This window comes from Parus major, chromosome 20 (genome assembly GCF_001522545.3).
Source record: "Parus major isolate Abel chromosome 20, Parus_major1.1, whole genome shotgun sequence".
NCBI classification, from domain to species: domain Eukaryota; kingdom Metazoa; phylum Chordata; class Aves; order Passeriformes; family Paridae; genus Parus; species Parus major.
This window is the reverse complement of record NC_031788.1, coordinates 5,885,435-5,904,270: the sequence shown is the minus strand read 5'-3', so window position 1 is coordinate 5,904,270 and position 18,836 is coordinate 5,885,435. Positions and strand designations below refer to the sequence as shown.

Genomic DNA, 18,836 nt, shown 5'->3' with positions numbered 1-18,836 from the left:
CGTGGGATGTGCCGGAGAAACCTGGGGGAGCAGGCAGGAGGGAGCAGAATCCTCAGCGCTGAGCATGGAAGGGAGGATGCTCGGGCACACGCAGCTGCCGGGGGATGGGGTTACAAGCCGAAGCTAAACAAAGATCCCTGTGAAAAGGAAACGGATCCCTCCTGCCGACTGTAAGGTAGGAGCCGAGCGGGAGCTGCTTGACATCATCGGGCAGAGCATTGGATTACAGCAGGCAGGGACTGACTCGAGGGGAGGAGAACACGCCCCTTGGCCCCACAAGTGCAACTTCATTTAGCGGCTCCCAGCAGAAGGAAACTGCAAGTCTGAAAGTGGCTGCGAGGCTCCCGGCCGGCTTGGCCGCTCGCCACAGCGGGCAGAGGCTGCGGGAGGGTGAGATCCGAGCCAGCCCAGAGCCCTTCCCCGGCGGCGGCACCGGGAGCCCAGGAGCGGCTGTGAGTGGGGCTGGGAGTGGGGCTGGGAGTGGGGCTGGGAGTGGAGATGTAAGGCTGGGAGTGGGGCTCTAAATGGGGCTGTGAGGCTGTGAGTGGGGCTGTAAGTGGGGCTGTAAGTGGAGATGTAAGGCTGTGAGTGGGGCTGTAAGGGGGGCTGGGAGTGAGGCTGGGAGTGGGGCTGTAAATGGGGCTGTGAGTGGAGCTGTAAGTGCGGCTGTGAGGCTGTGAGTGGGGCTGTAAATGGGGCTGTAAGGGGGGCTGTAAATGGGGCTGTGCTCGCTGCGGTGGGGCCGAGGGGCTGGGGCAGGGGGTGACCGGGTGACAAGGACACCTGCCCGGGAGTGCAGCCAGGAGTTCTCCGCCTGCCCACGGCCGCGCCACGAGGCTGGGGTTTGTTCGGAGATTCGGTGAACTTTTACCCACCCCACTGCCAGCAGCGAGGGGCTGGCTGCCGGCAAACCGTGGGCTAAAAAAGCAGAGCTGATTCCCGGTTTTTCTGCTGTTGGGAGAGAGGAGCCGCTCGCAGGCTGAGGATGGCAGGGAGGTGCCGGCTGTTCCGCTCGGGAAATAACGCGGTTCAGCGCTCGCCGCGAACGGGGAGCAGGGAGAGCAGGCAGGGGATGGAAATCACAGAGGACCGTGGATCAGTGACCCCCGCGGGGATTTCTGGCCTCATTTCCAACATGTGTCGGTATATTCTGAGCGGTGTGCCGGAGGGAATCCCTTCCAGCACGGGAATGGGACGGGCTGGGGATCCGTCCCTGGGGATGGCAGAGCCGTGGGGCTGCCCGGGGCTCCTCTCCGAGCTGCGGGCACCAGCAGGCTCCGACACTTGCTGGCATCCGGCTTTCCAAGCAAATGTTTGAAAAGGCAAAGACTCGGGATAAAAAAAGAACTGCTGTGCGGTGGTATTCTCAGGAGGCTTTGCAGATTCCTCCACCTCGAAGCTGTGTGTCTTTCCTCTCTCTGGATTCCCCTAAGCAGCTGGTAGCGAGCCGTGGTGGGGAGCTTTCACATGCATGTAATGCCTCGGCCCCGAAGGCGTGTTTGGGAAATTTCCCTTTGCTTGGAAGGGGTAAATGCAGATCAGGAGCCAAGTATAGCTGTGAAGCCAGAGGCAATGCCCTGCGTGGCTGTGCTGAGGAGCAGGACAGGCTGGGCTCAGCGGGAATGCTGCTGCCCTGTGAGGGTGAAGGGGGATTTTGAGAGGGATGGCTGAGGGTCTCCGGTGGTGACAGCCCCTCGAGCTCTGGGCTGTTTGCTCGGCGTGCCTGGCTTGGTTCCTGAGGGGCAGCACTTGGCTTCAGAGCCTCGTGGCTGGAAAGAGCCACCCTGCCAATGTGTGGCCACTCAGCTAAGAAATTGGCACCTTTCAGCTCCAGCTAGGGATGGTGTTCAAGAAAGAAGGATCCATGAAGAGGTCCTCAATGGCTGTATTTCTTTATAATGCAGATGTAGGTTAAATGGCCATTTATAAACGTGGATATACCAATAGAGCTTAATGTACCTTGGGCACAGAATGCAGCACTGAGTCCTTCAGACAGAGTTCCACAGGGATGGGAGCACCCCATGCCATCGTTTTGGGGAATACTTTCCCCAGAGTGCAGACTCAGATGCCTCAGAGATCTGGAGACCATTAGCTACAGTACAGAGGCAGCTTGGTCACGAAGAGATGAAACCCAGGAATGTTCACAGCTGTGCATCTTCCAACCACCCGGCACCTCTGTACCCAGTGGCTGATTCTGAGGGGTGTACAGGCTCACGATGAGCCAGCATGGGGAGTTTTGCTTTATCCTCTCATTCCAAAGAAAAATCAAGGTACTTTTGATCCCACTCAGAAGAATACCCACAGGCACACAACCTTGCCACCCAAAATAACTATGGAAGATGTTTTCCAAGCTGCTAACATTTCCTGATCTCCCACATTTCAGAGCCAGTTCCTGCAGCACACTACTGTGCATTAATGCCTCCAGCCCATCTGGGCACCCAAGCACCAGCATCATTCCTATTTTACATGGGGCTCACACAAAGCAGGTGATTTCTCTGGGCTCACACAGTTCTCTGGCAGAATGGGGAATTAATCTACAAAGCCATAAGGAAGAGCAGAAGCTTCAACCTGACTTTTTGTTTGCCTGTGTCACCCTGTTTTTATTGCTCCTGTTTTGACATTCCAATTGTTTCTTCAGACCCTTAGGGGTTTCTTTAATGTCACCAGAGGTGTTTATATGGACTGATCTGGAAAAATTTCCATCACAACACCCATTTTAGAGAGGATGAGAGGGGAAAAAGCGAACTGCTTCTGGTTGTCTTTTGCTCATGACTAGAAAAAGACGAGTCATGAGGGAAGCTGCTCCCCAAGCTTGCCAGCAGCAGCCGGGGAGAAGGGAAGGTTCAGGTGTTCCATGGCCCTCATCCCAAGCTCCTCGTGGTGGCAGTTAGGGAGGTTGGGATCGCTCCAGACCTTGCCTGGAACCTGCAGCACAAGCAGGAAGAGCAGCAGTTGGACTATGAACTGCCCTGGGCCCCACTTCAAAACTCTCACTCTCCAGCCTCAGGGAATATGTACTTTACACCACTCATTTCTGGTTTCCACAGCGAGTTCCCCAGCACTTCCCTTCCCAGGAGAGCCCAGAGAGGCTGAGTGCTCTTTGCACAGCTCCTCCATGCAGGCACATTGCTGCTCACAGGGCCTGCCTGGGGAACTCCCTGCCTGCTGAAATGCCATTTCTGTTGATATTTGCAGTGATGTAATAAGCCAAACATATCCCCACCAGAGCGTCACCAACTTTACTGGAGTTACTGTTTCCACAAAGTGTAATTAATCTCTGGTGCTCATTGCCATGAGATAGCGGTGGAGCAAAGAGCTCCGAAGGCATTTTAATGGATATCAGGTAGTTATCTTGGAAACAAAACAATCCTGGGTATGATTAAGAGGATATTGCTTTGTAAGGATTGTAACACCTCCTAATTCAGAGTCATTAGTGACTTATGAAAAGCATTCCATTACAATTAGAGGTTTTCTTGTACCTCTGAAGCCGGGGATGCCAGCTGCTGCTGGAGACAGGGCACTAAATGAGGCAGTCTGGCTGCTCTGGGAGGACCAGGCTGCTGCCCTGATCAGCCACACATGCAGCCTGTTGTTTACCCAGCAGCCAAGAGACACAAGAACAACCTTCTCTCTGCTGCCATCATCTTGCTTGAAACCAGGGAGGATTTCCTCTCTGGATCAAAGCAGCACCACAGCAGCTGTTGTGTAGAATAGCCTTGAATTCTGCCAAAAAAACATTCTGGGGTGTTGGTTTTTTTTTGGAGCATACATTCATTTTGAATCAATGCTGAGTGAACTAAGGTTGTTTCATGTGTTTGCTCCTTTTTGGGTAACAGGTGATCAGCATGGAGGGAATCTGAACCTCAAACATGTGCAGTTGTGCACACTGAATAGGACAAGAGAAAATGGTCTTAAGTTGCACCAGGGAAGATTTTAGGTTGAATATTAGGAAAAATTTCTTCACCAAGAGGGTTGTCAAACACTGAAATAGGCTGCCCAGGGAAGCAATGGAGTCACTGTCCCTGGAGATACTAAAAAAAATGTGTGGATGTGGCACTTGGGGACATGGCTTAGTGGTGGCATTGACAACCTTAAAGATCTTTTTCAGTCTAAATTATTTTATAATTCTATGCTAATGCCCTTGTAATTCATTCCTGATGGGGTATGGATGCTCATCTAACCAATGAACATTTCCACTAGGGTCCCAGAATAATCCATGGCACCCTGATGTGTTCCAGGACTAAACCACAGAACAAAGTGTTCTTTAACAGGTCACTGTAGCCCTTCCTTGGTGCCACCATTCCATGTGCCACCGTTAAAGTTCCAAAGTTCTAAAGTTCCAAACAGCCTGGCCTTTGTGCTGGGGGACCTCTGGAGCTCTGCCCATCATGCTGGGAGCAGCAGGACCAGGTGAGCCAGGAGAGAATGAGCCTTTGTGGATAGAGCAAGAGGGTCAGCTTCAAATCTGCGGACTCCAGATGCCCAAGCAAGGGCTATGGGGAGAAACATCTAGGTAGGGTTGTTTCCAGCCTGCAGGGTTGGAAAGCCAATACCAGCTGCTAAGGAGATTTTGTCTCCAAAATCAGCTGTTTTTTGAGAGAAAGTTGGGGTTTCCCACCATGTCCCATCACGAGCAGGGCTGCTCAGTGATAACTTCTGCTTCAGAGCATCATTGCTCCAGTTTACTTTAAGCCTCTCTTGGCAGTGGCCCACGTGTTTTGAGATATTTTGCAACACTGCTCAAGTGCTGGAGGTTTAACTATTTGGGCAGTGTAACACACAAGCCAAGGCAGGAAGGCAAAGGAGGAAAATAAAGACTTGTGGATTTCCAAAGCTGTGTTTCTTCCTTCCTGCTTTTGTTTGCTTGTGTGGTGCCCAAAAGGGCAATGGATATTCCCAGAGTTGTGGGAATACTGTTTCTTTTCCGGTTCAGTGTTTCCAGTAAGCACTTCGCTATAAATGGGGTTAAGACTAACAAAAGTTTATTGTTAAATCCCTGTGTCTTTGTTTAGCTCCTGTCATGATCATAATTAGCATTTTCCACTTCTGCAAGCCTGTCATCTGCAGAGCTGAAAGTGCTTTAAAATATTTGAAGCATCTAACAGGGGGAGGGAGTATTAATAGCTCCATTTAACAGATGGGCAAACTGACACATAAAAGCAGCAAGTGCCCTGTCCTTGAAGCAGGGCCAGAGCCAGCAAGTAGTCGGCTCCAACTACAAAGTTTTGAAAGTGGGTCAAAAAAATAAAGAGGAAGGCTGTAGATCTGTCCCAGTTTGGAAAATGATGGGAAATAGTTCTAGTAGCAGTGGTACTCAGCCCAGATGGACCAGACAGATGAATTTCTGGATGAGCTACTGCTTATATGGTTAAGTGGCTCATCTCTTGATTTCTGTTCTGCTAACATTTGTCCCTGGGACAAAGGGAAAAACACAGTCCACAATGTTCCAAAATAGTCAGAAAGCTGAAACAGCTGCTAAAATAAGCAAGTGTCCTGTTGGCTGGGCTCTGCAGGTCAGGGGATTGCAAAGCACCCACAGATGTTGAGGCCACAGAGGAAATGTCTTTGGGCAGGGCTTGGGGACAGCAGGAGGAGGCTCAGCTGTGCACAAACAGCAGAGACCCAAGGAGCTGGACACAGACCCAGCAAAGCAGCCAGAACCAGATTAAACTTCCCCTTCCACCTCAGAGAAGCTGATATGGGAGTTTCGCTTCTTTAAAGGGCATCAGAGCTGCAAACACCAATATTCATTTATAGTCTGGAGGCAGCTGCTGGTCCCTGCAGTGCAGGTCAGGACATGAGTTGTCTCAGTTCTCCCAGCACCTGTGGGAGGGCAAAGAAAGAAGAAAAACCAAAGAGGACTTCTCTGTGCAGCCCAGCTGGACTTTCCATGTGCTCTAACACAACAGTCTAAGTCTATTATCCATGCACAAACCCTCCTGAGGAGGTGCCATATGAACACAACATCCCACCAAGCCAGGCTCCATGTGAATCTGCTGGGAAGCCCCTGCCACCCCTCTGCTATCCTGGTCACAGAGAGTGGGAAGAGCAGCTGAGCTTTATGCTTCCCAAAACAAGCACAGATAATGTTTTCTTACTTTTTTTTTTCCTTCTTCTTTCCCAGAAGCTGTTGTCCTGCTGTGCATGAAGCGTGTTTGAAGTCATGTCCAGAAGGAAAGTGCTCTAAATCAGGTAGGGACTCACACTATGGCTGATAAAGCTTTTATTCACAGGGAAATATTGCAAACAGAAATGAGTTTTTTCCTTCCTGTAGCATCGAGTCACTTGACCTCCCTCTGTATTCTGAACTACTAGATGCTAGAAGGCTGCTAAGAGGAGAAATAATACCAACAATTCCACCATAATGACTTTCCTGCTGTATTATCCACAGCCATGTCCTTGTAGCAAGCCACATTCCAGCTGGGGCTCCAAGCAGCCCCATTGCCAGCTGTGCCCTATGGCCTCTCCCTGGCCATGTGCTCTGCAAATCCTGCTGAAGGCTGCCCACATGCAGGAATGCTGTTTGCCTCTACAGAGCAATGTAAGAGTTCTGTTCTGCATGTAGAGTCAGCCCAGCAAGATCCAGGGAACCTCCAAAGCTCAACCCTTCATGGCTCCTGCAGAAATGGCAAATCCTCTCTGTGGCTCCTGCACTCAGAGCAGCCCCTCTGTGCTCAGATCAGGTCACTGCTTTCCCTTGTTCCTGTGCTGTCCCTTGCACAGAGCTTCCAGGGTTGTTTTGTGTGAGCTGTGCAGTGCAGGATCTCAGGACTCTCTGGTGCACACAGACATCCCTCCTCTCACAGTTCTCTCAGAGCACCTCCTCTCTTGCATCCAGCATTTTCCCTACATGTGCTGGAGACACCCCATGTCCTTCTATGCCCAGGCTGCAGACCATGAAATACCTGGCAATTGATTTTATTAGGAGCTTTCCCTTTCCTGAGACTACAGCTGGCAACAATCACTGAGCATTCCCAGTGCTGCAGGCACATCTCAAGCACCACTTCAGCCCAGGTTTAGATGTCACATCCCTGGGGACTTAGGCAGAAAGATTTACCCTTCCAGCAGGAAGGATCAGGAGCTGCTGTCACCTGACACAGATATAAGGAAATGTTTCATCTGTCACAAAAACCTTCAGCAAGGGAGGTGTGCAGTGCTTTCCCTGCCCAGACAGGGGCCAGCCAAAGGGGATCCCGATTCCTTTGGGCAGCAGGAGCCAGGGTGGGGTCCCAGCAGTGCCTGTCTGTGCAGTGGGGCAGACACACAGGGCAGCCAGCTCCAGGGAACACAGCTAAGCCTGGGTTTGCTAATCAGCTTCATTCTGTACAGACACTCTTATGAGGTGCCCTGGTTATTTTTAGGCACCACTGGGAGCTGCCAGAGCTCTTGCACCTCAGCCTTTCTCCCAGTCCCTTACACTGCTGTGAGTGAGGAAGACTCTTTGGATGCTGGATGCAAATTCCTCTGGGATTCTGCAAGTCTCACTGAGGCAGAGCCAAGGCAGGTGGCTCTCAGCTTCAGGCACCCTGTGCTAAGCAGATCTTCCCCAGGCAAAGCCTCCTGAGGCAGCAGCAGCCAAACCTGCCCAGTTACAGCCCTCACAACTGCTCTTCCAAGCTCAGCTCCCCTCCCCAGTCACACTTCCCCACAGCAGCAGAGCTCAGCTCCTCAGATGACAAAGAAGAGCTGGACTAAATAGCTCTATTTCATTTTAGGCATAAAAATGAGGCCTCATCCATGCTTACCTCTGTCCTTGTAGAAAGGTCTCCCTCAACCCAGAAACCACCGAAGGCTGCTGTGGCTTTGCCTTCCTCTTATGTGTGACAAGGGCAGCTGTGCTAGAAAACAGCCCCAGCTACATCTCCTCAGTGCTTGTTTGACTTGTCCTTGCCCAGGGAAGCCTGCAAGGTATTGGGGAGCTTGTGCTGGGGTGGAGCATCCCTGGGCAGGAATTCAAGTGGGGTTTTAGAAGGTGATGTTCACTTGGAGGTCAGTGCCCCAGTGTGATCAGCTCTTCTGAGCTGTGGGGCCACGGGGGATTCTCCAGCCTTTGAGGTGGAATCCAACTGGACTTTTCTTTAAGAACAATCTGGAGGAAGGCAGGAACCCAGGCCAGAAGGGGATCCCCATTGCACAGGGATTTACCCCATGGCCCGGGTGTGATAGGGTGACCACATATCACAAGTGGGGGAATCCATGGGATGTGCCTGCCACAGCAGCTCTGGGACTTCTGTAGCTGAAGGGTCACTGCTCTGTGCTTTGTCTGCTTTGTAACTTCAGGCACTAGCAGATCTTCCACACAGTTGTTTGTGCAAAAATATGTTGACCCATAAAGGCAACTAAGTATAAAGTTGTGAGAAAATAAAAGTAATGGAGAAGGGACTCATAGAGACTCCTAAAGGCTTTGAAAGGGTCCCTGCAGGGGACAGGGGGTCCTGTGGCTGCTCTGGGTGAACAGCAGGGATTTGGCTCTCTTCCCTCTGCCCCAGAGCTGTGTCCATCCAGTGAGAACCTGCCTTGAGGGGGTGAGAAATGGGCAGGGAGAAAGGTGCCAGCCTGCCATGTCCTGAGGGCCTGCTGGGGCTGAGCCTTGTCCCTGCTGTCAGCCATCCCTCACAGGGACGTGTGTCTGTCAGAGCTGGGGGCAAAGCAGAGTGCCCTGGTTCATTAGCACCTTGGAGCTGAGAGATGGGAAAAACAAGCTCGACCTGGGAACAAAACAAAAATACAACTGCTGTCACGGCAACTGTCTCCAGATGCACAAAGAGACCAATTATTTCCATTAATCAACTTAGCTAGAAGCTGCAGAAGAGGCTTAAGCTCGGTAGTGAGGGGAGGGAGGAGCAGAGGGGCTCCATCTTCCTGTGATTCTTCTGTGGTGGAGGATTTTTGGAGCAGATTCTCAGCACCTGTGCCTTGTGGGGACTGACAGAGGGGTGCTGCCTGCCCCAGGCACGGGGATGGAGGCTGGCAGCACTGCATGGCCAGAGCTGGGCACTGGGCTGCCTTCCTGGTGGGTGGATGGATGGATGGATGGATGGATGGATGGATGGATGGATGGATGGATGGATGGATGGATGGATGGATGAATGGATGGATGGATGGATGGATGGATGGATGGATGGATGGACAGACAGACAGGCAGCTCTCTCCCACCATCATCCTGATGCTAACAGGAGGCCACTGGGGCTGAGCAATGCCCTCCTGCCTCCCTCAAGCTCCTGCTCTCCCCTGGGGATCAGAGCAGAGCACACAAGGACTTGCCCTACCCCATTGCTGAGGGTCAGCTGTGATTTTGAAATCCAGCTGCAGCATTTCTTACGTCAGTGGGGAGCCAGGCAGTGGCTGTGAGGATGTGGGACAGCAGGAGGTGCCTTGGGACACTGGGGGGCTGTGGGGATGTTCTGAAGGCCAGAAGGGAGGGGAAGGAGACTGGGGAGCTTGGCAGAGCTAAATACAAAGTTTGTGAAGTCACAGAAGAGTCAGTCTAAGCCTAATCTTAAACATGGGGCTTAGCAATTGGTTATCAGTTCTACAGGCATTAAATGATCTTTATACTGTAAAACCAGGCCAAATGAAAAGAAGGGATCTATTTGTGGACACTGAACCTCAGCTGTAGCTGCTCTCCTCCTAAAGGAATTAAAATTTTCCAGCAAGTCATAGAGAATGCTGGAAGCTCTGTTCCTGCAGAACCATTGCAGTGTCTGGAGTAGCTGTGATGTCTCTCCTGGCCGAATTTATCATATTTAGTTAAGAGCCTGAGGGTGCAGAGTTTATTACAAGGAATCCCACAACAAAAACCTTCCATAAATACAGATGTGCCAGACCCAGCTTGATGTCTCTTCCTCACTGAAGCCTGGTGAGGGCTGAAGGCTTTTCTGTGCTATTCTCTCCTGGACAGAAGCTGCTCATGAGGTGCACACATGTGCCCTGGCAGGAATTCAGGCTTCTGCCCTGCTCCTGCCTGTTTTCTCACCAAACCAGGACATTCAGAGCTCAGCAGTTAGGATCACAACAGTTCAGGCCAGTAAGACCCATCACCCCCACTTTGTGGAGAACACAGAGCCAGCAGGACAGCAGGGGAGCTCTGTGCCTGGTGCAGACCCTGCCACCAGCCTTACACAGCTCTCAACAGGAGCATCTTCATCCTCAGCTGCATCTTCAGCTCAGTTTCTGGCCATGGATCTGAGCTCTAGTGCATGGGGGCCCTGAGACACAGCAAGGCCTTTATGGCACAATCACAAAATACCCCAATAACACCATTACAGAGCCTTTCTTTGATGCACAACCCCTCATGCATGTTCCCAGACAAGACCCAGTGGAAAATTTGCTGAAATTCCAGCTGGACATTGTCAGATAGTTGGTGGAAACCCCCTGACCTCAAGTGCTGGCTTCAGCCCTGTGGGATATTTTTTCTGCTCTCTGGATGTGACTGTCCCAGCAGGAAACCTCACAGGGAGCACAGAAATCCCGGTGCTTCCATCTTTGTGCTCTACCAGGCCCCCCTCTTCAGTAAACCATCCTACACTGTAAATATTTTAAAAGCCCAGCAGGGCTGTTGAGTATGTTTTGCTGTTGTTATGGATCCAGCCCCAGCAGGAGAGGTCTAATAATAGTCCCTGTACCCTGGAATGAAAGGGCAAGGGGCACTGCACAATATGGAGAGCTCCGAGGTGACTGCACCGCTTTGTGCCTTGGTGGTGGGATGTGATGCTTGAGCGGAAAAAGGGGTCAGATCCCCGTTCCCCAGCAGAACTTTGGGATTTCACCCCAGAAACATGGCAAGGTTTTGTTCAGCTTCGGGGGTTTACAACTCCAGAAGTTTGGGGAGTGCTAAATTCACCGGTTAAACCCACCAAGCCGGAGGGAGAGCGTGTCCTGGGCTGGGATGTGGGATGAGGGAACCATCTCCAACCAAAACCTGCAGCTCTTGGTCCCAACTGGCAATGGACAGCCTGAGGCCAAAGTTGGGCTGCAGCACCTCGGGACAGGACTCTGCCAGAGCTCCTGAAGCTGGGAATTCCTGCAGCAGGCACAGGGAAGGCTGAGGTACAGGGCTCCCTGCCTCAGGCATCAACACGGAGGGCAGCGCTGTGCTGGCTGCCTGAAGGGACAAGGATGTCCTAGCAGGGGTCTGATCCACCTCCTGCCTCAGGGATCTGTGCAGAGAACAAGGGGAGGAGGAGGAGAAGGCTGGGAAAGGTGAGAGGTTAAGGGGCAGAGCAGGAGGCACAAAGCAGGCAGGGGGAGAAATGGCTGAGTTCAGGCCAGCCTGCTGATAGCCAGCACCAGCACCCAAAAATAGCCCTTCCTAGCCATAAAAAGTTTAACCTAGACAAGGGACAGATGCAGTATCATGTGGAGGGTTTCCTTGAAACTGGAGTCAGGGCTGGGTGTGATGGTGGCATCCACCGATCCCAGGGATCAGCCCTGGGCACTGGCTGGGGTGGCAGAGGCTGGGCAGAGCCCTGTGCTGAGGGTGACCTGCCAGGTGTGCCCAGGTCACTTCTGTGCCACTCCTACGTTGTTTGCTGTAGTCCCTGGTGTGTGTACTGAGAAGCAGACAAGGGGGACAGTGGAATTAAATGCAGGTTTGTCAGTGGATGGGTCATGGAGCTGAGCCACAAAAAATGCCTCAGCTTATTCTACCAAAAGGGAGAGGAAACATAAAACCTTTTAATTTCTTAGCACCCACCTTCTAAGTGGGCAAAACTCAGCCCCAGAATGAGTAGGGCTGGTTTAGCTGCAGCCCCCAGAGTGGAGCCAGCTGCTCTGTCAGCTGCTGGGTGATTTCCCTGGAAAATGCCAGCAAGCCCAGTCACAATCCAACAGCAAAACCACTCAGGAAACCAAGTCCCCACCAGCAAAGCCAAGACTATTACAGCTCAGATTCTTTAGTACTCACAAGACACTACAGAAAAATAAGTCCAAAGCAAATAGCAGGCTTGGCAGATCCAGGGACAGGAGCTGAGGCAGCTCTGGGGATATACCTGGTGTCAGTGGCAGCTTGTGAGGGGCTTCTTCACTTGTGGCCAGCTGCCCTGGGACAGGCAGCACCATGTCCCCATGGCACAGGGGACGGCCTCCCTCCAAGCAGCAAATTTTTTGAGGAATGTGCAACAGGCAGCAGATCCCAGCTTCCCAGCCCCATCCCTGTGCTGAGGGCACAGGGACTGTCTCTGTTACCACCAGCAGCAGAGAGGAAAGGGAGGGCAGGAAAGGACCCTCTGGGGACCAGCTGAGTCACCTCTGTGAAGCACCCTGGAAACCTTTGTGCACTGTGTGTGTGTGCCCTGGGGTTATTCCTGCAACAGGAGGCCCATCACCCTGCCCACGGGAGAATGAAAAACCAAAGGTGGAGAGCCAGCAGGTGATGCACCTCCCTTTGCACCCCTGCCACCCCTAAGAGACTGTCCACAGTGACACTGAACTATGTAGGCAAGAGGGAAGGTGGCTCCTTTGCAGTCCCTGGAAGATGTTAAAAGCAGTTACCGACTGCAAACCCACAGAACTGTGGGTTCTGTGCCTGGAAATATGGAATGCTGTTTGAAAAATCAGGTTTTCCTATCACAACCGAGGCAACTGCTCCCACCACCCTCTCAGCCCAACAACTTCCCGGAGGTGGAGGCTGGAATCTCTCTGTCAGCTGGGAGGGATCTGCCTGCAAGGTTTTTGAGAGCCACCCACCTTGAAAATCCCGGAGGAATTGCTCAAATATGAAAGCTTCGCTGTTAAATCTGCCTGTCTCCAGCTCTTTGCATGGAAAGCCAAAGGCAGGAACCCTCCCAGCCACGGAAATAAATAAATCACATGCGCCATCTCCCGGCCACCAAGTCAGGACCCAGACCTACACACTTGCTGCATTCTTCTTTTTAATCAGGATCCCATCCTGTTCCCGTGTGAGAGGAAAAAATTACTTGGCACAGCACTTCCATCAAGGGACACCGGGAAAATGCTGCATCCCAGAGGCTGGCTCCTGCTCCCCAGTTGGGGGAAACCTGGTGCTCCTGCCCCTGGTACGAGGGCAGCAGGACTCCAGAGCATATCAGCTCTGGAATGGCCTCAGTGATTGGAAATGGACCTGGGCTTGTCGGGCTCACTCCTAGGGGAGCCTCCCGAGTCCATATGACACCTCTGGCAGCTGTAGAAGGTCAGCAGTGTCTGGGCTCCAGTGACCTGTGAGAAGTTGTCTGGGGATGATGGATGCTTGTCCTGTCCTGGAGAAAAGGCACTTTGCTCGCTGAGCTCATCCAGACACTGCATCCAGAGTAGGTGCCTTATCCCAGGAAGGGCATACCAGGGATGGAAGGAGGGAAGGTGAGGAAAAACATCTGGGGCATTTCTTCCTGGGGCAAAGGATGCAGCTTTTCCCAGGGCTCATTTAACAGCAGCTAGATGGGTGCCAAGTCTGGAGAGGAGGCAGGCGTTCACAAGACTTGTTGGCTTTGGGGAAACAGGATCTCCTGCAAGATCTGTGTGGGCCAAGCCCCATGTCCCAGCAGTGAGCTGGTGCCAGCACTCCCTGAGCTGGCATCCACACTGGGAGAGGAGTCCCTGGGACTACCAAAACATGCTGGGTTTCCATGGGGTTTTGGTTACTGCACCCAACTCAGCTTGGGAACAGAGAGAATCTAACCTCTTCTATCCCAGTTACTGCATCTTCACCTGCATATCCTTTCCACTGCCGTAACACTGGGGATTAGAGTGAGGAGTGTGATTCCTGTTCAGGCTGGTGCCTGAATCTACCAACAGATTTCCCTGGCAGAGAAATCAATATCAAGCAGGATTTGTAAAGGAAGCTGAGCAAACTCCTCTGTGGGTCATTAACTCCAAGGCACAAAAGCGAGTGAATGTGCATTAAATGTGCATGGATTTGTTTTCACTGCACACGAGCGTTTCTAATCGGGACCTGCTCCAAGCACTGCCAGCAATCAGCAGGGCTAAAGGCACATTTTACAGTGATCAGAATCACAGATAAGGCAGCAATTAATCTCTTGATTCCACACAGAAAAACAAACTAAGTGCCAAACAGAGTGTGCAGTGACAGGAACTGAGAGCTCCAGGTTTCCCATGCAGGGGCAGTGTGTGCTTGCCAGCTCTGTGCCCAGGAGTCAGGATGCCCACAACACCACACTCTGTGTGCTGTGCAAGCGCTGGCAAGGGAAACCAGCAGCAGAAATTAAAACCCAGCAACTTAAGGATTCATCAGCTGAACTCAGAGCTGGCTCACAGCAGAGCTCACATGTGACAAGTGGCCGCTGCAAGCCTTTCTTCGTGCTGTGCACTTGGCACTGGCACAAGTCTGGAGTGAAGGGATCCAAATGTCTCACAGAAGGGCTGATTTTCACATGGTAAAGCGTTTATCTCACAGCAGTCCAGCCCAACGCTTCTTCAGTGACACCCAACAGCCAGAGGAGGCCAGTACTGCTCCAAGCCCTGTACCTATAAAATATTCCCTGCTCCCACAACTTTCCAATGGGTATCCATCATTTCCCATTACAAATTCAGGTTGGATCACCACCCCATCCCCCAAGCAGAGAGCCAAATTTGGCCTGTGTTCAAAGCTCCCGAGGCATTTTGAGGAGGAAGCAGGGCTTTCTGTAATGCCTTTTCTGTAGGGAAAAGCTGCTGCAAGCAAGCTTGTGCACCTAAAGGAGAAAGCTGGAAACTCAAAGGAGAGACAAATGCCGTGCCTGCCTTTGCAGTGGGAAGGCAGGACAAGTCAGGCATCTGGGATGGATCCTTCCTGCCTACCTGCCCTCACCTGGCACCGTGGGTCACCCAGCGTGGTGGGTCTCCCCACATGTTGCCCCACATGAGGGAGGTGATACCTGACATTCCAGTACCTGCTGTCAGAGGAGCTGGAGCAGTCACAGGGGCTGTTTTCTGTAATGTTACCCCACAGAGTAACCTGACCTGGAGGGAGCTGTGACTCGAGCCACACCGAGCATCCTGGGCCTCACAGCTGTGTTTTCTCCGCAGCATTTTGCAAGTGAATAGAGATGCAATGGAGGTAGAGTCCAGCACCTACACCGACTTCATTTCCTGCGACCGGGCTGGCCGGAGGAACGCTGTCCATGACATCCAGCGAGAGGCAACCACCATCAGCATGCGCAAGCTGACCGAGGACATGGGTGACCTCGCTGTTGAGGGAGCAGGTGAGCTGCCCTGCACACACCCAGCCCAGCAGCTCCTGGCACAGCCCGGGAGGGCAGGCACAAAAGGGCAGCACAAATGGCCAGTGCTGTCTCCAGGATCATCACACTGATGCTCAGGAGGGACATCCCATTCCTCACTGCTTCAGTCAGTGTCCTCATGCTCATGGATGCTCAGGTAGTGGGAGAGTCTCCAGGTCAAGGGGTGCTTGCAGAGAGCAGAATGATCCCTGGTTCCTGGCACAGGAGCACTGAACACTCCAGCCCTGGCCCTTTGTTCACTGGTGCTTAAACAATACTGCTTTACTGACCAAGACCCTTCCCAGAGCAAGTTACACATCAGTTATACCTTAGGCTTTATAAAAATCATGTATTGGGCAGGCTGTGGTTTTTTTTTTCTTTGTTGGTTGGTTGTAAAAAAATCAACCTTTGAGCAGTTCAGCAGTATTTCAAATAACAACAGAAATAATTTTAACATTAACAGCCATCTCCAAATCCTCCCTTTCAGCCCAAATGTGGCAGCAGTGTCACCCTGCTCAGTTCAGCTGGCCAGCTGGCTGCGAGGAGCCTGAATCCTCTGTCCAAACTTGCCACTCTCATTTCACTAACGAGCAACACAACACAATCATTGCAGAAGGGAAACTCACATTTTCCCCTTGCTTTCTTAATCCTCTAGCCTACAACCTGTAACTATAAAGACACTTTAAAATACATTCATTACCCCAACTGTACTTCTTTCAGCATGACCAGACCAGCATGTGTCTGTCCACCCATCCATAGTAAGTACAAATTAGAGCTGCTCTACCAGAGTGCTGCTCAGGCGGCTGCCAGGCTGTCAGGAGGGCAGTTCTGGAGCACTTGAAAGTTGGGTGAATGCACATCCTTACCCTGAGGCTCCCTCCCAGCATTGCCAGGCGTGTTGAGAAGTGTTTGTACTCCAGGAATGTGAAGGCAGAACCCAATACTCTTAATCATAGAATCATAAAAAATGGTTTGGTTTGGAAGGGACCTTAAAAACCACCTGCCATGGGCAGGGACACCTTCCACTAGACCTCACAGTCTAATCCAGCCTGGCCTTGAACACTCCCATGGATGAGGCCAAGTGTCTGGTCCCAGGAGGGGAGTGATAGGTCTTCAGGTGAACATCTTTCATCTTTCTGGATGAAATCAGCTGTAGCAATCACTGATGGCTTGTGTCCTCACCAGGGTGTAACTGTGTTTTCTCCCCAATCCTCTCTTCTGCAGAAAGCCAAAGAGATGCCAGTTCTTCTGACAACGACCCTGGAGCAAGACCAAAGGGGCAGGAAAGCAGCCCGTCCCCATGAGAGCAAAACGGGGGTGGGATGGGCAGGAGGAGGGCCTTGCTGTGAACATTAAACAAGAATTGGTTGAATCTGTGGACAAAAGCCAACCTGGAACAGCAAGTCGTCTGTCAAATGCCTCTGCTGGAACCGTGCTTGTGTAGAGAGACACAAGACACTTGCAAGGACTGGCACCTCCAAAAGACTTCTGCCCCCATCCCTAATGGTTTAGAGCAACACTGCCGTGGCTGTAGTGATATGAGCCATTCTCGAGATGCCTTAGCTGCAATTTTCTCTTAGGGGAAAAACAGTTTCAGTAATAATAGACACACCACATTTTCCTGTCCAAGGTACCTTCCTCCTTTGTAGATTTAGACTATTATTTATTCTGTTTCCATAGATTAGAAATTTAGATTATTGTTTTTTCTAAGCCTCACCCTCATCTGCATCTTAGACCTGGCCTCTGGATTGTCCACATGGCCCCTCGTCAGGGTGGGCAGCAGGGAAAGGACCCGACCTGTCCTGCTGCCCTCATGTCAACACCACTCACCTGTGCTGCTGCTGCTGCTGCTTAGCATCAGGAAAGGACCAAAGCACAGCTCTGTGGGGATGAGCCCCACCTGGAGACCCAGCAGCACCAGCCACAGGCATCTCTTTCTCTGGGCTTTAACACTTCAAGGTGTTCTTAAGGGGAGGGGAGGAACATTTTGCTGGTTTGACTGTTGACATTCAGGCTTAACTTTGCAAGCTGTTAGCTGAGATGATCTCTGGTAGGATCTCACACCCTTCTCTTTAAGGAGACATGTTTTGTGTTAAAGATGGTTTGATAAAACTACAGAAGCTGTTGGAATAAATGACATAGCCTTCAACTCCTGAGGGTGTTTTTTTCTGCCTGGATGTTTCTTCCTTTGTTTTGCCTTTGGCTGTGGGGTGATTTCATAGGGAGACACGGAGCTGTGCAAGATTTCCCTAAGTCTGGGTCTGTGAAACCCGTGGGTTTGCAGCTCACAGATGGAGGCAGATGTAGATAGGCACAGATTATAAAAGTCTGCCCCCACTTTCCCAGGTTTATTGCCCAGGCACCAGCAGGATTGGTGCCAGTGGGAAGAGGTGTTTTCCCTCTGCAGCACAGAACTGCAGGAGCATTGCTGGTGTTTCACTGATCCCAGTGGAGCAGCCTGACTGGGACTGAGCACCAGCACAAGGACAGGGCAGAGCTGACCTGAGAAACTCTCCACTGGTGGTGACACAAGGGCAAGCATCTCCCTGACAGCCTAAGGATGAACTGAATGAACTGAGATTTATCAGCTAAAACAAGGCCATAAATCAGCAGAGAAGTGGCTGCCAGGCGGAGGGAGAATTGTTTGTGAGAAGTGATGTCCATGGGGTGAGCACAGAGGTTTCCACAGCTCCAGCCCCCACAGGAAATGAGGATTTGGCAGGCAGGCAGTGGCCGTGGATGCTGAGCAAAAGGCTCCTGGAGTGGCTGGGTATCATTGCAGAGTTCTGCCTGGACAGCAGCCAAGAGCCTGCTCCCACTTCCCGTGCCCGGGGGCAAACCAGCAGGTAGCTCCTGGACCTGGCTGACTGCACAGTTGTGTCTTTAAGCCCCATTTCCAGCTCTTCTTACCAAAGAACAACAATTTTGGCTCATGCTGACACACACACAGAGCTGAAAGGCAGTGCAGAAAGACTGAGCACCACACAAGAACTCCAAGAGTCAAATGGGGGCTAATCTTAGCTCTCCCTTGTCAGAAAATATCTGTTTCAGAATTATATTTAGGCAGAGGACTAGGGACCTGTTGGCCAGCTTCTCTCAGGGGATGGGTGAGAGGCATCATGTTCCCCCTGAAAGTGGCAGCCAGCTCAGCCACTGTCACTGAAAGACCAAGGGCATTGCCTTAATCCAGCCACATCCTGATCTGCAAAGCTGCTGGACACAGGGATGCTCCAAGCCCTTCTTTTCAGCTGAACAAAAAACCTGCCCACACTCATGGTGTAGCCCAGCAGCCCAGAATGCCCCCCTTGGCTCTGAACATCAACCAAAAACCCAGAAGACAGGGAAAAAAAGTGACTATTTTTGATAAACACCTGGAAAAGTGAGAGTACCCCATGATGGCATTGCTGCTCTAGCAGTGGTGTGCACCCCTTGGATTAGTGAAGGGAAAAGCACAGGGGAGTTTGGAACAAGCTGCAGCCATAAATCCAAGTTGGCTGTTTGGCAAGGGAGCAGGCTTCCCTCTGGCTGCCAAAGTGCTCCAACCTGGAACCAGGAGAAGGCAGCAACTGAGCTACCAAAGCCCCCATCACACCCATCAATTAACCCCTGTGTTCTAGCAGGGGTTGAGACATGCCAGTCTGAACAGTCAGCCCTGAACAG

The 18,836-nt window shown here is 51.8% G+C and overlaps 1 protein-coding gene across 2 annotated transcripts; it reads left to right on the top strand.

The window, feature by feature from the left end:
• The first annotated feature begins 82 nt into the window (after positions 1–82).
• PKIG (cAMP-dependent protein kinase inhibitor gamma) lies at positions 83–17,341 on the top strand. Of its 2 annotated transcripts, none has more exons than XM_015647843.3 (4): positions 83–175; positions 6,125–6,192; positions 14,983–15,158; positions 16,401–17,341. In XM_015647843.3, exons 3-4 carry the CDS (start codon positions 15,008–15,010, stop codon positions 16,478–16,480), a joined length of 231 nt encoding a protein of 76 aa, XP_015503329.1. In that variant the 5' UTR covers positions 83–175; positions 6,125–6,192; positions 14,983–15,007; the 3' UTR covers positions 16,481–17,341. The 2 variants fall into 2 exon arrangements, with proteins under 2 accessions (XP_015503329.1, XP_015503328.1); XM_015647842.3 differs by lacking the exon at positions 83–175 and adding an exon at positions 214–452.
• Positions 17,342–18,836: the final 1,495 nt, after the last annotated feature.